This window comes from Nipponia nippon, unplaced genomic scaffold, assembly GCF_047370975.1.
Source record: "Nipponia nippon isolate SJK-2023a ecotype South Korea unplaced genomic scaffold, ASM4737097v1 scaffold_4, whole genome shotgun sequence".
In the NCBI taxonomy this organism is placed as follows: domain Eukaryota; kingdom Metazoa; phylum Chordata; class Aves; order Pelecaniformes; family Threskiornithidae; genus Nipponia; species Nipponia nippon.
In genome coordinates, this window is record NW_028262358.1 from 97,498,441 (window position 1) to 97,521,820 (window position 23,380).

General features: G+C 37.3%; 1 protein-coding gene across 1 annotated transcript in view; it reads left to right on the forward strand.

The window, feature by feature from the left end:
• The window catches only part of LGSN (lengsin, lens protein with glutamine synthetase domain), a 69,956-nt gene extending 47,476 nt beyond the window's left edge, over positions 1-22,480 (forward strand). Inside the window, exons 1-4 of the mRNA XM_009474390.2 lie at positions 680-709; positions 8,731-9,724; positions 18,878-19,056; positions 21,281-22,480. Coding sequence (XP_009472665.2) covers positions 680-709; positions 8,731-9,724; positions 18,878-19,056; positions 21,281-22,480 — 2,403 coding nt within the window. Of the gene's footprint in view, positions 710-8,730; positions 9,725-18,877; positions 19,057-21,280 lie in introns of the transcript that reaches the window.
• Positions 22,481-23,380: the final 900 nt, after the last annotated feature.

The window sequence follows — 23,380 nt, forward strand, 5'->3', positions numbered from 1 at the left end:
AAGTGTCAGTTAAACATAGTCCTTTGAATTAATGTTAAACCTGATAAATAAAAAAGCATAAGAAAGACAAGCTTAACTCTCTAATCTGTGAAATATTTTTAGAGATCGAATAAAAAAAAAGACCCCTCCCCCCAATTCTAATACAACTAGATCCACCAATATCAATTAACAACATACAAGCACCTAGAATAACAGGCTAGTACTGCATATTGTTCTTGCAGTGTGCTGTGCCTTTCAAATCCCTGTCCATGTGCCTCAAAAACATACTGTTGTTACAATGCCCAATATAGGTTTTACCTCTAAGGAGCCTAACAATAGCTTCTATTCCAGAACAGAAATGGCTTGTTACAGGACAAAAGCCTTTTGTGAGGAGAAAAGTTGAGCGAAACAGTTTTATACTCAGTTGTCTTTGTTTCCAGGCAGGCAGGCAGGCATCTGGTAATGTGCATTTGTTGGGTTACTACTTTAACACTGTTCCAGAAAGTGGTGCTCTTGGCCGTGACACGTTGGGGTTGCTCTTTATGGTTCATCATCTGCATGGTCTTCTGGGAAAAGAACTTTACAGCAATTCTGCTTTAACTAACCTTTATTGTATCTGTGCCTATAAATACGGGATGTCTTTCTACTAGATTTTTGCTAGGCCATTTCTAATGGTGACCTGAACTAGAATGAAGTGGACATGAACAAAACGGAAGACCTTACTCAGCAGGTAAGAGACTGACTGTGAATGATTTCTGAGCAGATATGTTGATATAAAATACTTTTTGCATTCACTTCAAGATTGCAAGTGAGCGAATACTTCATTGTGGATTGTGTGCAAGGCTCCTCATGCATGTATGTTGAGCATGGTCTAATTCTGAAGGAAATGCAGGTCAAAGAAAGGCTTCTTGTTTAAGCCAAAAAAACCCCATTTGCTTTAGGAAGCAAATCTAACACATTGGGACTTCCTATGTCTTTCATTTATAATAACAACTCTATCAAAAGTAATGGAAGTAGAGGTCTAAAATCTGATCCCATTAATATTTGTGGGAAAACAGATTGGCTTCATTAATGTGAATGAAAGCACTACAATTTGTGGACTAGAGTCTGACCTGAATTAGAAAGTGACACTCTTGAGTCAGACTATGGACCTAAGTGGAGCTGCTCAGTTTCTGTATGAGTTCATTTTAAAACAGATTCTGGTCCTGAAGTTGTAATATACACTTTCAGTAAAGTAAAAAAAATAATAAATGTATCTATTATTTTGAGTAATGTCCAGAAGATCTCATTGTGAAAACATGAAATTAAAATGTTTCATTAAAATGTTTCATTAAAAATATAAGATGTAATGTGGCTTAGAAGTGATGGTGCAGGCAGAATTCCTGAGGCTACTAGACATTTTTATCAAGGTGAACAAATGGATGTTTTATATGCCAGAGATGCACCTACTCTGAGTCACTGACTGCATCCTAGACCATCTCTGTATATGAAATGAGTCATAGAAATTAGACATAAAAGTCATTAAGTCCATTCCCTTGCAAATGTCTTCCTGAGGATTAGTCAACTGTTAAATGGATCCTACTTTTAGATCTCATTTACACTGCTGCAAATTGGAGATGACACCACCAGTGTACTTTTGTGGTCCCAAATGGCTGTGAAGGCAGGATCAGCTTCTTCATTTTGAGACTCTATCTTACTTTGGGGATTTTTTTTTTTTACGTGGTGCAGGTGGCATAGTCCAAGGGAAAGTACTTGCAAATAACCTTGCCACAAGGACAACTCTACTGCTGTGATGCAGCAAGAGAATCAATGACCTTGAGGAGCTCATCTAATAATTGCGTATATAGTATGAAGGCTTTGGATGGGAGTAGCAGATAAAGGGAGAAGTCAGATGTGAAAATAAGTGACACAATATTGTGAGTTAAACTCATTCCATTCATTTTCACATGAAGTACATTAATTATCTTGAATATATTTAAAAGTTTCAAAGAAGAAAGGAGACTTTGTTTCTGCTCCTAACACTACCACACATCTTCCTGTGACCTGTGGTAAGTTTGTGCTTCAGATTCTCTAACTGCAAAATAATCACATGTACCTAATATTTCTGCCACTTGCAGGTGCTTCACCATGAGGTTTTTGTAGCAGTAAATCACTCTCAAAGAACTACTTCATCAAACAAGGTCACTGAGCGAGAAATTAGTCACAGCAATATCTTGACAATGTGCTGTGATCTTCATGTCTCCAGCTTACAAGCCACCGGTGTCTGTTTATCGTAGCACATAATGTTTTAGCACTGCACACAAGAGCCAAAACCTCTCTCTGTGCCTGGAGCTACTCCCTGGAAATGTCTGTGTTGTCCTCCCTGTGACTCCATGGGCCAGATTCCCTCCTGATACAAATCTGTGTAGCTCCAGTGACTCCAGTGAAGCTGCATTAATTCCCAGCAGTAGCAAATTTGTTCCTGTGTCCTCTACTCCTTCACTGCCTGGTTACTGGGGGAGCAGCTGGGCAATGCTTTCCATCTGTCAGGGGAAAGGGCAGAGAAAGTACTTGAGCATGGGCATACTTGCTTTATGAGCACTATTGTCTAAGGTCTAAGCAGCATCTCTTATTAAGACCTGACTTCTAGTTTTTGAAATTCATTACTACATGAAAAGATTAATTAAACTTGACCGTACCAACCTAGGGGAGTTGTAAAGGGTAACCTGGTAACAGCCAAAGTGGGTCAGAGAAAGTTCCTCAGCATTTATGGTTCCATAGCAATTGAAATACTTTGGGAAACTGTGTTACATTTGAAAGTAACAATGTGAATAATATCACATGTCAACATAGTTTGAACAATATTTTTAGACTGGAAACATTTCATTTCAGTTTTTCAACATTGTTTTATATGATAGAAAAAACAAAGTCAAACCTAAGTGAAGCAGTTTAACTTTTCATAAATAAAAAATTCAGCCAACCAAACCATCCATATTTTGCTTTTCTGTTTAGGAAGAGTTTTTTAGTTTCCCATGTTTGTCTAGTTCTTAGTTATACCAGATTTTGATGTTCTTTGCAAAATTAATCTTTTGTTCTTGAAAAATCTTTAGCAACAACTCAGGAAAATCATTACAATTTGACCTCTTAACAGTCAGTTAAAATAACAGTTAAAATTGGTTGATGATCTGAAACAAAAGAGAAAATGAGAATGTGACTGAGACCCCAGTGCATTTTGCTGAGTGGCTGTATCACTTTTTTGGGTAGCCAGTAGCAGGAACATTGGGTTATCTTGTTGATTAGACATACAAAAGCTGCTGTTGAAGTTGCACCTTGCCTCTCACTTTTTCTGTGATAGAAATGCTTCTGCAGCTATTCATCTATAGTTGCTCAGAGCATCTTTTAAACTAACTCCCTTTCTCCCTTTTTTCCCTTTCAAATGCTATAGTGTGAGTTTCTTTTTCTCATTTTCCTGTCTCTTTTTGTCAATACATTTTTGAGAGACGTTTATAAACCCCAATAGTGTTTGCAGTCTTGCCTGAGGTCATGAAGCAAACAAAAAAGGAGAAAAATAGGAGAAAAATAGAAGGTCCCCTCTGCAGCTCTGAATTCGTCTCATAGAACATTACAGATATATTTTCAGTCACTTATAAAATCCTTTTGAGGTAAAAGTTCAAGAATTGCCTTGGATTTTCACCTGTGTTTCACACACCAGAATCCTCAGCACTTATTATTCCTCCCAAAGGCAACACTTTACATTTCCAAATGTTCTCAGCTTGCCGATTGGCAGGTTTACAAATGAACTGCCTTTTGGCAGTGCTGTATTTCATGATACAGTTAATGTTCCACTTCAGAGCTTGTACAAAGCCTAAAAGTGAACGCAAACTGATTAAGAAAAATTGCTTTAGAGGTATGTTTTCTGTGTTACCACAAGATATAAAATGTCTATCAGCTGTAGAAGCCTAATGGCATGCCAGAAGTGGCATGTAATTGCAATAACTAGAGCAAGCAGCTTCACCTGCACTGTTGTCATGGTTTAACCCCAGCCAGCAACTGAGCACCACACAGCTGCTCACTCACTCCCCTCTTGGTAGGATGGGGGAGAGAATTGGAAGGTTAAAAGTGACAAAACTTGTGGGCTGAGATAAGAACAGTTTAATAATTGAAGTAAAATGAAATAGAATGAAATAGAATAGTAGGTAGAATACTAGGTAGTAATGGTAGTAGTAGTAGTAGTAGTAATAATAATACTGATAATAATAATATACAATCATAATATACAATCATAATATACAAGTGATACACTATACAATTGCTCACCACCCACTGACCGATGCTCAGCACATCCCCAAGCAGCGATCACTGCCCCCCAGCCAACTCCCCCCAGTTTATATGCTGAGCATGACATCATATGGTATGGAATAGCCCTTCGGCCAGTCTGGGTCAGCTGTCCTGGCTGTGGCCCCTCCCAGCTTCTTATGCACCTGGCAGAGCATGGGAAGCTGAAAAAGTCCTTGACTAGTGTAAGCACTACTTAGGAACAACTAAAACATCAGTGTGTTATCAACGTTATTCTCATCCTAAAGCCAAAACACAGCACTATACCAGCTACTAGGAAGAAAATTAACTCCATCCCAGCTGAAACCAGGTCAACTGTGCTGAATAACTTTGCTTGCTGATACTGTCCTCTATTCTCTCCTCTTCCTACCTACATGGTGCTCTAATACGCTGCTATAACGCACAAGTGTAGCCCTTATGCTCTGTTGATAGTCACAGACGTCCAGACTCTCATGTATCAGAAGTGATACAGGAGGTATCTAGTGTAGAGAAGCAAAGCTGTTATTTGTATGAGTTGAGATTATCCACAATGGGAAATGAAGTCTGATCCACCCCTACTCTTCCTGCCTGTTGTAGGACTTGCACTGGTCTACCTCTACTGAAACCTCACCAGGTGCAAAACCCCAGTGCAGAGGGGATCAGTGTACCAGCATGAGTTGCAGCATTGGGGCAAGAAGTCCTGGTAGAAATCAGAACTTGGGGGAGTACCAATACCTATCAATGATGGTTAACATCAGATACATCTTTTAGAAAGAAAATTTAAATCTCAGATTTGTTGCATAACGTGTCCCACACTGTTTATATTTTGGACCTAATTTTTCTGGCAAGAATATTTGACTCACCACCCAAGTGTTCACTTGCTAAGAAAGAGAAGCAAATTTCGGAACTTTCAAGACCTCTGACTTAGGGTACCAGTAAATATTTGAAAACAAGCAAACAAAAATTGAATGATGCTGAAACAGATGTTGGCTAAAAGAACTTTAAAGTAGCTTTAATGTCTCCTGTTATGTTGCCATACAGCAACAAAAATGTAGGAACATTCAGCAATGAAATAAAAAATAATCAGAACTTTTGCCATATTAATGCCATGACTGTTTTGCTTTTGGCACAACAGGACACATGGTTCCATGAAATTAAGTCATGATCTGTATCCAGCTCACTTGCACTGTAACTCATTCAAGTTGCTAATTTACTTAATTATCCTTGTCTTCCATAAACAAACTTCCTAGAAATAAAAAGTTAAAGAGATAATTCTTAAGTCCTATTTCCTGGGTGCTCTCCACTCTGTGCCCAAGTACTAGGCCTTTTCTGATGGTAGACACCACATGAACTAAGGGACAGTAAGGCTCTGTCATAACTCATGCATGTGACTGTTTTTAATATGAAGGGATGATGTATTTGTACCTTGCAACAAATCTAGCACTGTTTAATTCACTGCAGAAAATACTGTGAATGATTTCTAAATGAAAGTCCATAAATGTCTGAGTTTATTTAGAAATGAAGAGTCATTCTCATGCATAAAGTCATGCCTTGTGCTGAGGATCTTAAGTAATGCATAGGTTGCTCTCTGTAAGAGAATTTCTTTTTATCTGAAGGTAAAAATCAACACTGTTTTTGTTTAAGAGCAATGGGTGCAGTATCTCTTTCAGGTCTATGATCAAAATGCAGTACCATAGTCACAATTTCTTTATGGAAAGTAAACCCTTTGCAGAGTACTATAGCCTCATTAGTTATTAGAGTTCTATTGCAAATGAATGTTTCCATTAACAAATTTACAAGTGGCTGGTCCTTATCCTGCTCATCTCTATTTGGAAGGAATTTGTTTTGGTAAGGATTATAATGTGGGGATGGTACCTTGTGTTCATGAAATCATTTAGAATGGTTAATTATGGGAACAGGCAGTTTTCTGATGTTTTGCTTTTAATACATGAACTACTCTGTCTGATTTCAGTATATAGTTGTTATACAAAAGGATGTGCTCATCTTTCCTTCAGTCATTATGCTGAACATTTTTCAGAGATCTACAATAGGGAGAACAGGCAAGAATGTAGTCTAACATTAAAATTTGCAATGGTTATCTTTGAGCACAGAGGGTGAGAATACATTATAGAGCAGAAACACAGATGGTGTTATGATTATGTCACTGACTTTAAGCTATTCAAAGGAAACAAAAGAATTCTGAAAACTTCATAAAGTGGAAATCAGGATATGATGGCAACCTCTGCCACAAAAGATATTTAAGTAAATATTTTTCATAAATCAATTAAAAAATACAATCTCTTTATGACTATGGCTTTCACAGCTGGAACTCTTCTTTCCTTTCTCTCAGAAAATAATTTTATACATCTAGAAATTTAGCTTGATGCCTCTCTTATTTCAAAATTACTTGGGTTTTTCCATGGGCAAACACTGGTTCCTCTACCCCTACTATTTCTCCCCCAGCTTCATTCACTTTCTTGTATTACTAATAGAGATATTATCATTCTTCATTATAAGTTGTTCATGCCTGGTTCATTATTCAAGAATGTTCCTTCATTACATTTGTATTCCATAACAATAGCAGAGCTATAGGAATTAGGCCTATTCTGCATGGGTGAATGTGTAGAGGTATCAGCAATACCCCCAGAATTATTTTATGGGGTGTATTATGGGAATAAACCAAAGCCTTTTGATGAAGAAATGGATTCATTAAAAACTGAGCACTAAAACTGAGGCAAGAAAGGATTTCTGTTGTGAATGAGCCAGTAACTGTGATTGCAAGTGGTCATCACAAGCATGTCACTGTCGAGACATGTGCATGGGAGTTACAGGCACAGAGTGGCTTGCCCTCCCTGTAAAGCTGGCAGCCAGCTGCCTTCCATGCTAACAGCAATGCCCCAGCAAGCTCCCAAAGTAGCTGTAAGTACAGCACGTCGCAGAAATTTAGTGCAAGGGGGAGAGAGGAAGGAAAAATTTCTGTGAGCTCTGTGTTAGGAGAGAAATCATAAACCCTTTTTGAGTAGATAATGATGGAAAATAGCATAATGAGAAAACAGGGAAAACAGGGAGGAATAATATAGAGAAAGGGAGGCATTAATGACCTTAATGGAGGCCATGTAACTTTTTCCTTCCATATGCACATCAGATGCTGCTGCCTTTTCTTCTGCGTGCTTTTGTCTGCCAACAGGAATCTGTTTTGCCTTATCCAGACTGGCATTCACTTTGCTTTTGTGCAGATCCTTACTTCTTCTGGAAATTCAGAAATTGGAGGCAGTGCAGATTATTCCTTTGTGGAAAAGGTAAAGAACAGTCTTATTCAAAGGACATCTCTTGTTTTCCCAGTGTTTTTACAGGTGTTAATTCCAGCCCAACCCAAGCAAACCAAGGACTGTTGGTTAAGCTACCAAGCCTTAAATACATGCTTGAGTAGGTATTCATAAGCAATATAACAATTTTTGATTGGCTATGGAGTGATTTATATTTTGGTTAAACCGTATTACAGAGTCTTTAAGGCATCGTGAGATGGAGAATTCAATCCCTACCTTGATAGTTTGTGAAATAATTAATCACCCACAATATTAAAATTTCTGCTGTTTTTTAATTTGAATGTATCTGGTTTTGATTTCCTGTCCTTTTCCCTGTCACCGTGGGATTAATCACACTTGCGGTAGGATCAGGATACTTAGGAGGGCCAATGATCCAGGTACTTCTTGATATTCTTTGGGATAATGCAAACAGATTAATTTTTGTAGGTCCTTTTTGCACCTTCTCCACATGTTTACATCCATTTTAAAATCTGCTCCCAGCACTATGATTTATGATATAAATTATATCAATGCCATATATAAAGGTAAACATAATCTTCTGGTTGTTTCCTGTTTACATATCCAAGTATGGGTTTGTCCTTTTGACCACTGCCCTGGAAATTCAGTTATTTGGCCAAATTAAATCCTGGAATTCGTTTAAAAGCCATTTATTTTCATGTTTCACTGCCCATACTTATAAGAACTGCTAGTGTTCTGTGTTTCAGGGCAATAAATTTCCTTTACAAATACAAATGCTTTTAATATATATAAATATATTTATATATAAAAGAGCAAGAATATATTTAAATGTAATTATTAAAATACATTTTTTTCACATTTAAAGTCCACGTTTGACAGATGATGTCACATAATATACAATGTCTTATATTTTAATCAACTACATTTGCCTAAAATCTGTATTATTAAGGCATTTTCATCAATTTTGTTCTAAAACACAAGAAAAAGAATTCTGTGAGAATTTTTAAAATCAAAACAGCAGAATTTGAGGGTGAGTAAATGTCTACAGAGACCTCCATCAGAAAGAAGTAATTGAAGTGCTACAAGGTAAACGCAGCTGGCGGTAGTACTCCATTGCCATGTTCTGTTTCATTCATGCATGTTATTTGGTTGTATATTTTATTGCTGGTTACAGAACGCTTCTGAAAGTGACAATGATGAAGTTGATGGCAACAATATATGTGGTTTCAGAAAGAAAAAGGGAGTCAAAGGTCCTACAAAGCATGTTCCTCCTTTAGAAAACGAGAAGATGGAGAAGTCCCGCAACTCAAAAATCCCAGATCCTTGTCCCCTTCAGGCAACTAGTGGTTGCTCAGAACCACCATCAAACCAGCCTTCTCAAAACCTGACTAGCTTTCCTCCAGTACAAAAGGACAGAGGGGGTCGTGACAGTTCCCATACTGGCAGCAACGTGAAAGAAGACATGTCTGGAGAAACACAAGAAATCCAGGAAAATGCTGACACTGGGAAAAGAATAATAGGAAAAATGCATGAGGAAATAGATACACCAGCTAAAACGGAGCTGCCCATGGGCGTGCAGCCTGCCAGGAGCACAGGCAAAGCTGGGTGCGCAGAGGCAGCACTCAGGGGAGAAGGCAGTGAGAAGGCAGAGAGTAAGCAAGAACGAGGTGAGATGGAAGAAAAAGATGTCAAGTTTCACGTGACAAAGATGGGCTCCCTGGGCAGTACTGTAACCACACAAGGAAAGAGTACTGCAGTGTCCTTCACAGGGGCACCTGACATTTCTAAACAAAGTCTGCAAGAGTTGAAAAACCTGCGGAGTGAAGGTCCTCTGCCTGATTATGCGCCCAATTACAGTGGCAAGGCAGCTGGCACTTTTTCTCAGAAAAATCTGAAGCCCCGGGAGAAAACAGCTGACAAACAGGGCCGACCCTTTGAGACTTTTAGTCCTCATTTTGGAGATGAGAATCGAAGGTACCACAGCTTCCACAAGGAGGGAGTGGGGCAGCAGAGCAAACCTCTCCTGGTCCTCAGCTCTGCTGGGTCTGATCAGCAGCAACCAGCGGGAAGCGACGTGGATCAACTTATTCTGAGACTACCAGCAGCTTCTACACATGCAGAAAACATGGCTCCCGAGATTCAGTTTGACTCTTCCACAGGCCACGCTGGTAAGGATATTTAAACATCACCTGCTGTTCTGTTAAAGAAAATGCTACTGTTGTTTTGTGGGGTTTTGTTAAGCTGCAAACTTTAGTCACAGCTAGCACATGAGAGAATTGATACCTGTGGTTTTTGTGTGATTGGGACAGATCAGAAGTTGTACTCTACACCTATGCTGCTTTTTTTTTTTAAGTAAGGCATTTATGAAGCCCAGCTGCCTGCCAAAAAATGCCACACACAAGTGGTCACATCTTTTTCACTAAAACTGAAATATTTCCTCATTTAAACTGAGCTCAGACAACATTTCCCAAAGGTCTGCTAGACATTGCAAAGCTCTGATGGCGTCTGGGCTTCTTAGAATTTCCTTTTTGTTAACATTTCCAGCAGTGGAAATTGCTCCCATGTGGGGATGATGTTTTCAATTATCTGTCCTGTGAGAGGACTGGAATGCAAAAACATCTAATATAAACTATAGGGGAAGAAAAGTAAATGAGGCAGAGAACTTTTACTTATCTTCATGCTGTTCAATAACTCCATTTTGGAAGTGTTTATAGAGACAATTAATTGCTACTAATAGGCTGTGGTTTCTTTGAAACTGTAAAGGCTATACTTCTGGGCTAGCTGGATCAGCAACCTGAAAGCTACTAATAGCTGTGATAATGTAATGGGCTGGAGCACTTCATTGTTTTGTGTCTATTCCAGGAAGCACACAAACAACAATTTGCCAGTTGAATAGATACCAGATTAATAAATTTCCAGGAGCATGAGGCTCAGATCATCAGCTTTTCAGGATAGATACCTTACCCTCTGACTTATCTCACTGATACAAGCAATATTAATCTTATCTCTTCATTGATAAAATACCTTGTCCATCATTAACTACGTAATAAAATATAATGGTAGCAATTAAATTTGTTCAACAATATTAAGTTATCCTGCTTTTTTTAAAGTCTCCTTTCAGATGAGTAGAAATATTGCTATACATACTCTGAAAACAGACAATTCGAATATATCAAATATTGTTAGCTACAGCAGGATTTCTCAGTAGACATACTGTGTTACCCAGTTTGAACAAGTCTGAACAAGATATCCATGAACATTATCGGTGCTAACTCAGGGCACTACATGAGAAATATAAAGCTTTGAAAAGATATTTTGTGCTCAAACCACTCTCTATTCATGTCTATTAGAACAAAGAGGTTAGAGGATTATTTCTCAGCCTACACTTGATGCTGTTCCCTTTCCAGATTACACTGTTTTTCGCATGGCTGAAAGGCTAGCAAAAGGCATTGTCAAATTTAGATTACTGTTTTCTCGTTGTCTGCAAAACCAGCAAATATATTTTAAAATATAGGAATAACTGTTCTTTGTCATAACACCATTTACAAGGTACAGGGAACTGATGAGATTAATTGTAGATCCCACAGGGATATTTCAACCCAATTTTAGCCATTTAAAGTGAAGTCACTAATCCAAGTTTATTACGCAGTCAGTAGAGAAAGACAGGCATTTTGTCTTCAAAGAGGTATTAGGGGTTGATGAGAAACTGACCTCTGGAGGTGGGCATCTCTTTTCACTCAATGGGGAAGAAATCCCATGATGATTAGTTTAGATTATTTGCCTAACTCTGAAATACCTAAAGCTACCTGGGTTTAAACCTACTCTGTATCAGTGACAATAACAATGGCTGTGCGAGAGCTATAGATGAGAACTAACTATGAAGGGAAGTGGGGGAAAACTGTTTTGTCTCACCAGAAATATAACCAAACCAGAAAGTTTTGGAATCTCATGAGGTTTGGATTCCATTTGGCTTTGACCAAACAAACTGTAGGGTTCAGGGTGTTTTTCCACTAGTAAACAGAATGTACAAAAACAGTTTCTACTTGGAAATGTATGTGTGTGAAATTTAATTTTCATTGAATACATTCAGTAACTTAACTGAAGAGAAGAAAGTTTTAGATAACATTCTGCAGTCTTTAATGAGTCTTTGCATAAACCATATTTCATTGCTGTCAGTGATAATTTATTAAGATTGAAAAGATAAACTCCTAAATATTTTATTTTTATGACTAAAATATTATCTTAAATATTTTAAAATACCTAAATATCTTAATATCTTAAATATCTAAAATATTATCTTAAATATTTTAGTTACCAAAGTGCCTGAACAGAAGTCTTGGATCTAAACATATCTCGATACTGAGTAGATCTGAAATACAACCTCTTGTATTTTCCAAGTTTTCAAACACTTGAACTTGCTTAAATCAGAAATCTTGATCCAAAATTTTTCCAAACATCTCATTTAAAAAATACACATAAAGAAGTAAATTGTTCTCTTCCTCTCTTTGTTTCTTAAATATGGAATACAAAGTAGGAAAGCATTGAAATTATATGACTATACATACATACATGATTATTACAAACAGTGCCCAGTGTATTTACTTAGTTGCTATGTTGAGCACTATGCACATTTGGATGCCACAGCCAAAGCAGGAATATGCCTTATTGTTCTAAAAGTACACACTTAAGGGACAGTCTCTACAGGTCAGCAGTAGAAAGGCTAAGACTTGTAACTGAGCTTTAACGATTCAGTGTAATGCAGAGGATGGAAACACAGTCATGTTAGTTATGTGGTTAATATCTCTCCAAAATAATAAATCCATATATTTTTTCCAAAATTCTGATTGGAAATTGTGGAAATATTACTGCATTTTTCCATTGCTTGTCAGCTCTTTTGTAAAAGAAGTGCTTGGACATGGGAAAAAAATAACAGAAAAGAGGCAGACATGCAAGATATTTTGGTTAATACGAAAAATATTACTTGGACAGTGTCAGTGAAACTGGAGCTGAAGCTGAAGCTAAAGCTAAAGCTAAAGCTCTTTTAATTTAATTCATCACCATGGAAAGATAGAAACTAATACATGTAGTTAATGAGGCAAATATACTGACTGCACTAACAAGAATTTATGAATTTTATTTGCATAAGTATCTATATATGATAATGATGTGTGCTTCTGCAAATTGGTATGTAGTCATTAACAATCAGGTGCTTCTTAAGCTGTTCAGTGCCTGCGTTCTTGGGAGACCAAGAGAGAGGCTTCCAAACAGTAAAAATTCAGATGAAATTTCATGTATATAGCATTATACAATATTTCATAGTATGTATATACACACACAAATGAATGCATGCATGTACTATGTATAGTATATATAGCACATAACATAAGTGTATATTGACCTCTCTGAACTCAGATCTTATCACATGCTGCTCTGCATGCTAATAAATTAGAGTATTTATACCATGGTAGCCAGAAAGGAAGCCAAGGGAAATAACTTTATTTGAGCAATGTGAAGTTCCCAAGGATCACGATACATTACACTGTTGGGTTTCTCTTTGTCACAGGGGGCTACCAGAGTTAGGGGCTGCTGGTGGCTTCAGCAGCCACCCACACTGCATATGGTCAGAGGGACCTGCAGAGCCTGTTGCCACCACACAAGCTTAGGAGGAATTTCTCTTCTGGACCTTATGAGACAACAGCACCTCCAGGTAGCTGTAGGTGGGCAATACACTGGAATCAGGCTGTCACCTGGGGTTTCAAATTCCCTTTATACATCTTGGTCAGTAGCTGGGGACAAAAAATTTTGTTGAAATCTTGAGTGCAGACTGCAGACCTGGTCCCCCAGAAACCTGAGCAGCTCCAGGAACAGGTCCTCTCAACAGGGCTCATCTTCTTAAGCATACATCAAGTGAGGCCATATAAATATGACCAGGATGGGATCAGGAACTGTAGGAGGGAGAAGGAAATTTCTGAAGAAAGAAAATATGACTTGGCTATAGCTGCAGGCATCAGTAGCTACCTAGTGACTGTTGAAATTTCAAGTGCACAGAAAAAGAAGGTTTGAACTGTTATGTTTGAAATGTTATGTGGATGCTGACCCCAAACACTAAGTTCCTTTGCTAAATCGTCGTTTAGTTTCTGGTATGCTTACATATTTATTCCCCTGTTAGGGATCCTGTAGGGGAGCAAAAATAAGAGGTAGGAAACACCTTTTTATGTACTTTACTGCAGAAATCAAATACTTTACTGACCTATCAGGAAGCATTTTTGGTGAAACTATTTTTGGGTGAAAAAGAAACATAAGTTACATAATGTTTTCAACTGAAAATTCTTCGGATCAGTATTCACATCAATAGTACTATTCAAATGTAACCAAGTACTCATTTCTATTTACCATGTTAAAAAACAGATGGGAATAGAAAAGAGAGGCTTTAAATACTAGCAAAAAGAATGATGCCTAGCATAGGAAAAGCTGTGATATGAGTTTTAAGAAACAGACTGTCAATGTTTGAAGACAAACATGAGAACAGTAACATGCTGTACAAACCAAGTAGACTGGCTCTTCTTAAATACACAAACCGGAATCCTGTAAAGACGAGCAGACATTTAAATTAGTACTGATGGGAATTTCCATATGATTTAGAAGGGTGTAGGTGTGTGATTACCCTGTGGGACTCATTGCCAGTGGATATCATGATCACAAGATATCTGTTTTTATAAAGGGGGTCAATATTCACATAGATCTTCAGAGCACCTTGTGTTAGATTTCTAAGGATGAAGAATTTATGACAAATCTGGATATTAACCCTTCTGCTCCTAACCACCTTTTTAGTGAGGAACTGCAAAACTTATTCTCTTTAGACAGATTATTTTGCAAAGAACGCCTTGCCTTTCCTGTTAATAGCCGATACCAAAGACAGCTCCAGCGTGGTGAAACGCTGCCTTGACTGGCATAGCAATTCCTATTCTTGCAAAGCTTTTTATTTCCTTACCACTCTGAGACAGTAACAGGCGGCACAACGTGCCACAGAGCACAGGGACGTGTGCTCTGATGCTAGGTGGGACTCAGGCGTGACCAGACCCTGTCTCACGGGGCAGGAGGAGGTTGCGCAGCAGCTGTGTGGCTGTAGGAGGGTTGTTTCAGGAAGGAGCACATCTGGCACAGCTGGAGACAGAGCGAAAAGAAGAAATTGGGGGAGGACTGATGGAAACACATCTCCTTCTCCAGTGCATGATTTGTATCTGGAGTCTGCCTGCTGGGGTCTGCTGTTATTGCCTTACATTACATTGGTGGTTGTGTTTCTCAGTGAAGAGTTTCCAATATTACTACATTTGTTAGGTCAGCCTGTTCCTGTCATTGTCAAGTCCCCTGGCTACATGTAGCACTTTCTTATTGTTTCATCAGTTTGACACAGTCACCTCTGATAGAGCTGAGAAACTGTTTGCTTTAGATGTGGTATGATTTAATAAGGGACCATGGGAAAGGATTTCTTTGAACAAGCAGATAATGAGAGATTGATTTCAGACGTGCACTTTCTTCTGTCATGGCACTTTTCTGTTGCTGAGAAGATAAAGCTGATGTTAACTATTTGCCCTAGCCAGATGTCAGCTGCCCTCAGCAATCTGAATGATTTCAATATTAGTAATCTAAGAATGGCACCACTCTTCCACTAGAAATAATCATAATATAATTTGTATAATTTGTAAGTTTTTTGGTAATATTTTTAGTTTTGTGTTATTAATCTTTTTTAAATATGTGAAGATAGTTTGTTTATATTTGTAGATATTTTGTACTAATTACAATAGAAACATGAGTAATACTAATTTTTTCTCCCTGGTAACTTAAATGGAATACAGATGGAACCATAGAAAAACAAACATTAAGCGCTTTTCTGTGTACTACTGATTTGATCTGGATATCTAAGGATCTGTATGTACCACTCTGCTTTAAGAAAGATGGCCAGTCTGGATTTATATTTGATTTTTTCAATGAAAATCTGAACCAAAATCTGAGCATCTTGTGTAATTTACATTCGTGTTTCCATAAGTAGATTTTCTGAAATGAAAATAAAGATGCCATTATTTCTAGAGGCCCAGAGAGCTAGGGGAACAGTTGTGCTCATGAACACAATCCTCCCTCATAAGAATGTAAGATTGTGTATCTAAATCAGCTAGACCTGTATAATACTTATTTATTAGCTACCTTATCTCCAGTAACTAATGCTCTGGATAATGACTATATGAACTGGGAAAAGACAGAGTACTCAGTTCCCTACTGTACCTGTCCAAACTTTAGTCATCATTGGCTTCATGGACTTAGTTTGCCAGTGATTTATTTAGTGGCTACTAAGAAAATATATTTTGGGACCTGTGCTGGAAAAAAGTAAGTACTGTCAGTAGTTATACACTAAATATTATTTAAGAAACAAACCCCCTTTCATATTTCCAAAATCAGTCAGAGATATTAAGTCATGATGACATTTTTCATCTATCATACAATTTACAGAAACTTATTATTTCAATGGGAAAGATAATCTGGAAATAATATAAAAGCTGAACTGCCTCTAAAAAGTATGTGAAAGCTGTGGGAGTGTTTCTATTGATTCTAACAGATTTTGGATAAAGGCTGTTGTAAATGAGTAAGTATCTGTCTTTTGACTTGCAGGCTGTCTAGACTGGTATATAGCCTAATTTTAGACTAATACTAGACTGATACATAAGTTTTAGTCTCATCATTTAGAAAGATCTGTCATTAATCATAACAAGTCCAACTGGAGAAGATAAATTCTTACTTCTTCAGTTAATAATTTTGCTTGCTTAATGTTCTTTAAAAACATTATAGGAATTTTCTGTTAATTTATGTTATTTCATATAATCTAATTATGTATTTATGCATTTATTCAAGTAACTTTAGCTTGAAGATCAAAGATATACATAAAATCTGGAAAATTACCTACTATTAGTAGATGTTTAAATTAAGTATATTTATACATTTACTTTTTAAACAGATTCATACATCATTAATATGAATGCATATAATATTTGTGTTTTTCTTAGATATTGATTTTATATAATTTATATCTTTTAGGAATACTGATTTAAAGAATTACTTGGGTCAGACTTAAAGTTGTTGTTTTTCATGAATTATATGTTTTTATCTGAAAAATGTTCAGTGGATGCAAATTTAACAGGCAACATTTCAGGACATTATAAGAAATACCTGCAAAATTTACATCAAAAGTTGACAGTATACTGATGTCAAGGGTTGCCAAACTTTGCTTTGAGTAATACGAAGACATAAAAATCTCCATGTGACAGGCGGTAGACAAGAAATGTCTACCATCTTTGCACAGGAAGTTAAACACATGTCAAATAAGGGATTGATTACTGCTTTTACAAAGGCAAAAACCTCAGTCTTCTGTCCCTGGAGTTGAAGAAAACACTACTTACTGTAACCTGTAGGAAGATTTTCAGAATCTTTTTAAATTCTATGAATCTAATAAATAGCCACATTTTATTACCTGTTAAACTTGTAATTGATGGTCAGGTTCATAAAGAGGACAAATCTGCTAAATGTCAGTAAAGATTTATGTTGTAAAACAATGTTACGTGATGACTGAAGTGGTTCAGATAACTATTACTTGGATGACATCTGCAAGACAAGGCCAGTTTACATATCCTCCCTGCTCGCTATCGTGTTTTGCCTGCATCTGTAATAGAGTGTGTTACTCAAAATATTTAAACAGGACTTCCTTATTTAATGCACATCTTTTAAAGGATGTAGTGCCTTAGTGTTTATAGAAGACAGAGGAAAAAAGCTATTTTCATAACCAGCTTACGGCTGAAGTAGATAAAAGGGAAAGATGTCATGAGAAGTGGATGTGACAAAATTCTTTTTTTCTTGCTTCTACCTTTTGGATTTTTACTCTGTTTTCCTATAGACTCTTATATTTACTTAAAGTTTTGTCATGTGCTTTCACCTATCATTCCTCAGGGAGCACTGTTATTACTTCTTACTTTACTGACCTAAATTATCCTTGTCACCTCCTTGCCATCTGAAGTTGGAGGATGCTCCAGTAATATTCAAAGGTTCTGATAAGTCTATGACTGTGGAGGAGTTTGCTGCCTTCTCAGGGAACAATCAGACAGCCTTGTGCTGGGCTAGCTGGAGAGCCTCCTTACAGCCTCGCAGCTGGCAGTCCTACTTGCCCCAAAGGAGAGGTCAAAAAAGATGTGTTTGTGCCTGCTGGCTACTGCTAAAGGAGATATACTCCAGTTTGGGTAGTTTGGTACTGGAGAGATTGGGAGTGCTCCCACCAGCCTTTGTAGTGCCTCAGCATGAAGCTTTTAACTTCTGCTTGAAGGGTGGTGATGAATGCTTGCTGTTGGTGATCTTCCACTGCAGATCTTAAAGAGCTGCAAAAATTCATCTGATTATATTCTTAGCCTCCTTGGAAGAATGGAGGACTTTCCTCCCAGAAATGTAGAAAGAAATATTTTTTCACATTTTTTCATATCTTAATATCAAATTTTACCCTTGGTCTAGTTAGTTTATTGTACTAAGTGGAAATTAATACCTTATGTAGTTTAACTTGAATAATAAAAATACATAGACACTCAAAAGAAAAGCAGGCTGAGAGATCGAGAGGTTGTGAAAGGAAGTTACTGTGCCCAGCTCTCTGCTCCATTACATGTTATACGCAGATGTTACTGTTTTCACGTCAAGAAGTTTATGCAGTCCTACAGCTGCTGTAATACAGTTAAGAACACAACTCCATAATAGCAAGCACATAAATGCATAAACTTCTCCTAAAAGTCTGCTGCCTGTGGTGGAGAAGACTGCAGGCCTCCTCAGGAGGCCTTGAGAGAGTTTTAGTTGAAGACAAGTGCCCTTTTTATCATGTTTCTGTGTCCACATACTTTTCAAAGGCATTGAAGAAATATAGTGCCTGAATTCTATCAGCTTTCAGTGGGAAATAGGTATCCAGCTGCTATTTGTGCTCCCTAAAAACACCCAACAAAAACCAGCTGAGGTATCCTTCAGAAATTCCTGGCTTTACCGCATGATTCCCCTGTGTTCTCCTACCAATATGAAAAAACATTTAAGTTACAGACCATTACAAAAAATAATCAATTTTATACAGGTCCTCAGGGAAAAAAAAGTGTGTTTATTTACAAAAATGTTTCATGATCCATATCTTTTCCTTATTTTTGTTTTTGCACTCCATGTCGTAGTTTCCCACTATTGCTCTTTTAAAGACATCAGCCTGTATTCCAGCATTCATTATGTTGTTTGACGTGAACATTCCTCTTCACTTATAGAGTCCAGCAGAGAGCCTGATGTAAACGGCCTCGGAAGTCCAACTCTCCTTCAGCTGTTCTCTCATATTGAATTTATTAAGCAGCAGATGGCCAGGGACAACGTACAGTTTGTCAGATTTGAATCAATAGACCTCCATGGTGTGTCAAGATCGAAGAATGTTCCTTCTCGCTTTTTTCATGTAAGTTTTTTGGTTTCTAGCTGTACCTTTATGTGTTTTCATGGCCCTGTCCATAGTTTATATATATATTTTTTTTCATAGTGCAGGCAGAAACTCAAACTTAGAACAAATTATCTGTTCCCTCCACTTGTTAATGTTCCCAAAGGATCCGGACTTTTTTCATCACTGCAATCATGTATTCCTCTGTACCCCTGAATGGTAATCTAATTAAATAAGGCTAGTAATTTCAGTTCTTTGAACTTCTAATAAACTCTTTACTCAGAATTATCTTTTCAGGTTCAATGCATTATAAAGATTTTGTTTTACTGAACATCAGTAAATTGCAAAAAGAAAGGAGTAAACACTAAAAGAAAGATGACTGAATGAAAGTCATTTTAGCTGTGAGAAATTTTATAGTCATCAATTATATAAGAAAATACCATTGCATTGCATGATGACTTAATAGCAATATTTGCCATATTGATGATTCAGGAAATAGGAAGCAAATTAGGAAGCAATCCTCACTGTTTTTATCCTTGACTGAACAGCCTTTTCAGTATATTGCTTCTGTGATACTTCATGTGCATAACCACATTATACTTTCACTCGTATATCACTATGAACATTTTAAGCTTTACTGAGTGATCACAAAAAAGGTATGAACATGGAAAGATGTAGAGCACTTTTGTTTTAAGTTCCTTCTAAAACCTAAACCATGTGTTTGTTATTTTCCTTCTAGATATTGCTAAACTGCAGCTGTATCATCTACATACAGTTTGCTATCTCTGATGTAATTTGGATTTTATCAAAATAAACTTTCTCTCAGTCATTTTAATTCTTGTGAGGAGTAGTAGGTTAATTGCAACTTCTCTTTCAGTTACTATGTCAAATTGCAAATGTCTAGATCAGCTTGTTCAAAGACAGCTTTTGTGTTTACCTTACCATATGAACAAATTGGAACTTTGGAGGATGTTCTAGATTTTTGGACACTAAAAAAATGTGTATGTGTGCACACATGCATGCATGTATACATACAGTGTGACTGAGAGTAATTTCCTTTTTTAAATTTTTTTTTGTACATTTTTTTTGGGTGGGGGGTTGGAGGAGGGAGAGGTAGTACGGTAGGGTAATCACCTTCAACACCTTTTCAGTGTCAAATGCACAGCTTAGACAGCTTGGAGCAGTATTCACCGTACTGTGCAGTTTTGGTTATGAGTGTCACACAGGGACAATTGCTACCACTGGACTACCACCTACTTAAGAGAAGGCAGACTTTATTTATTTATATATTTTAAGAGGAGCCACCATATGCAGTTCAACAATTTTCCATCTGGATAGCCCAAATTTTGTTTTTTTCGGCTCTGAGCTTGCTCCTTTTTAGCTTTGTTCTGTCTCCTCTGCTCACTCAGATAGTAATCCTTTCCCCTAGAAAAATAAAGATAATATGTAAACATGAGACAAATTTCACTTGATAGAACTTGGCATAATTGCAGTTTTCATCAGCTAAAAGTTTGAATGTACAGTAAGTTGTAAAGGTGCTTGTTTGAAGGTAGATCATCCTTCATTTGTGTAAGCTGAAGCTCTCTGTTCAAATGGAGAAGAAAGTATAATTATAAGTTTATCCTGTTTGCTACCTAGAAGGGGAGTACTGAAACACTGGAATAATTTCTTATTTAAATTTTAAAATGCAGGTAAGCACCCCCAAACTTACTAAGTCCAGAAATTGAGAGTTTTCAGTTAAACTTTGCATCTGAAAAATGGTGAAGTATGTGTTATGGCATTTAAAAAGAAGTCACAGCCTAAATTCATATTGCCATGAGTCTTGTGTGGTCACTTGGATCTATGTAAAGGAAATGCTCAGAGGATATGAAAGCCTTATAGAGTAACTGTAAATAGAAGCTTGACTTGCAAAGTTTGCACCTAACTGGTGATGCCCATAATTGTATGAAAACCATGAAAGATAGGTGTTGAACATTTTATTATTTTTTTTTTTATTTAAAAAACAGTTATTGAGATATTTGATGCCAGGGTTTCCATACCAGTCTTGTAGAAGGTAGTTCTGCTTCATAATGACAGAGTAACTGGCTGTTGCCCTCCACTTTAGTGATCAATGCATTTTAGTGCTCTTTCAGGAAAAAATGCTATTGTTCTTACTAAGAATCTGAGTTTTATATATTTTACATACATAAAAATACTGTTAAGTTATTTTCTCATTTGGTAATCTGTCATTCTGCTCTGTGTTTAGGAGAAAGCAATTCATGGTGTTGCCATGCCCAGAAGTTATCTTGAGCTGACACTGAATCCTAAAGATAATGAATTAGATTACATAAATGCAACCAATTTTAATTGTGACATAATCCTGAACCCTGATTTATCAACGTTTCGAATTCTGCCCTGGACTGAGCAGACTGCCAGAGTGATATGCGATTCCTTCACTGTGCTGGGTAACCCACTAATGACCTCACCAAGGCACATTGCCAAGAAACAGCTGAGCCAGCTTCAGGACAATGGCTTTTCTCTACACTCTGCCTTCACTTATGAATTTTGTATTTATGGCATTACTGAGGTTGTAAATTCAAAGACAATATCCTTTCCTGCAGCCACGATACTAAATAACCACGACCAGACTTTCATTCAGGAGCTCATTGAAGGAATGTATTATGCTGGTGCCAACATTGAAAGCTTTTCTTCTTCCAGTGGGCCTGGGCAAATGGAGATCACTTTTCATCCAACATTTGGCATAAATGCTGCTGACAGTGCCTTCACGTTTAGAACAGGCATTAAAGAGGTGGCTAAGAAGTATAACTATGTGGTTAGCTTTTTCTCAGAATCAGGTTTCTACAACTCAGGGGCTCTGTCACATAGCCTGTGGGATTTGAATGGCCAGAAGAATTTGTTTTCTGCTGGTTATGGAGTTGAGGAGCTCTCAGATATTGGAAAAAATTGGCTGTCAGGTCTCTTGGCACACACAGCAGCTATCAGCTGCTTGATGGCTCCTACCACCAGCTGCCGTAAGCCTTATTCTAAATACAGTAAAGAATCAAAAGAGACTGTAAATGCAAAATGGGCATATAATGATAACAGCTGTGCCTTTAATGTCAAATGTCATGGTGGAAAAGGCACTCACATAGAGAATAAATTAAGTTCTGCTACAGCAAACCCCTACCTGGTGCTTGCTGCTACTATTGCTGCAGGTCTAGATGGAGTAAAGAGAGGACTTAGATATGATGATATGCTCCAAGAAGAAAATCACACTGCTGATCTGAAACATTCATCAGTCCCTCTGAAACTAGAAGATGCTCTTGTTGCACTTGAGAAAGACTCATGCATTAAGGAAGCATTAGGTGAAAATTTTGTCCGATATTTTGTTGCCATGAAACATTATGAGTTAGAAACTGAAGAAATGGATAGTGAAAGGAATAAATGCCTGGGGTATTTTATTTAGAAGAAGCACTCTTCTCTAGTGATGCTGTGTAAATGCATACAGTGAATGGCTAAGAATCTTGAAATTAGTAAATATATTTAAAAATGTTTTTAATGCTTTGGGATTTTTTTTCTCCTTTATATGGTATATGACGATTGCATTTTATTGTCTGTGTACATTCAGGCCAGTGCAAAGCTGATATTCATGAAATAACATTAACAGGCTTTTAAAAACCAGTATTTTTTTCAATTTAAGTGAACAGACCTGCTGGTGAAAAGAAGAAAAGAGAAGGTGAAATGGAGAAGAGCCACTGTACAATTGTAACATGACTGTATAATGTGCAGAAAAGTAGGAATAATGGGGATGGTGCAGGGGGACAGGAGAACTAAGGAAGGAGGGGAATTTCTTGTTCAGCAGGGTTATGGCATTTCTCCCAGCCTATTCAGTAGCTGAAAGGGTTGCTAAACCAGAAGAATCTGAGTTTGATTTAAAACTTAGTCTAGAATGATGAACACTGTAGAGAGAAGAGCAAAGGACTGAGGCTGTAGAACCTCAGAATCAGGAATCAGTATCTTAATGGTCATAAATAAAAAGACAGGAGGGATTATAAAATAATCTATACATCAGGAATTCTGCTGCTGAATGAAGTTTGCAAGAATTATAGTGGATAAAGATACTAAAAGAAATCAAATGGTGGCTTGAAGGGGAATAATTCATAGAAAGCCTGGAGTGTCAGGCCACTGTGCAATAAAAAAGGAGCTGGTATTATATCTCTTTTGATAGTCAATGGGTTAATTCAGAGTTGAATGGCAAATGAGGAAAAAAAGGGCAAAGAAGTCAGATAATTAAGTGCTTAAACTGGACTTTATTGGGAAACCTGATGTTATCAAGGATGAGGAAGATGACTGTGAATACAGGAAG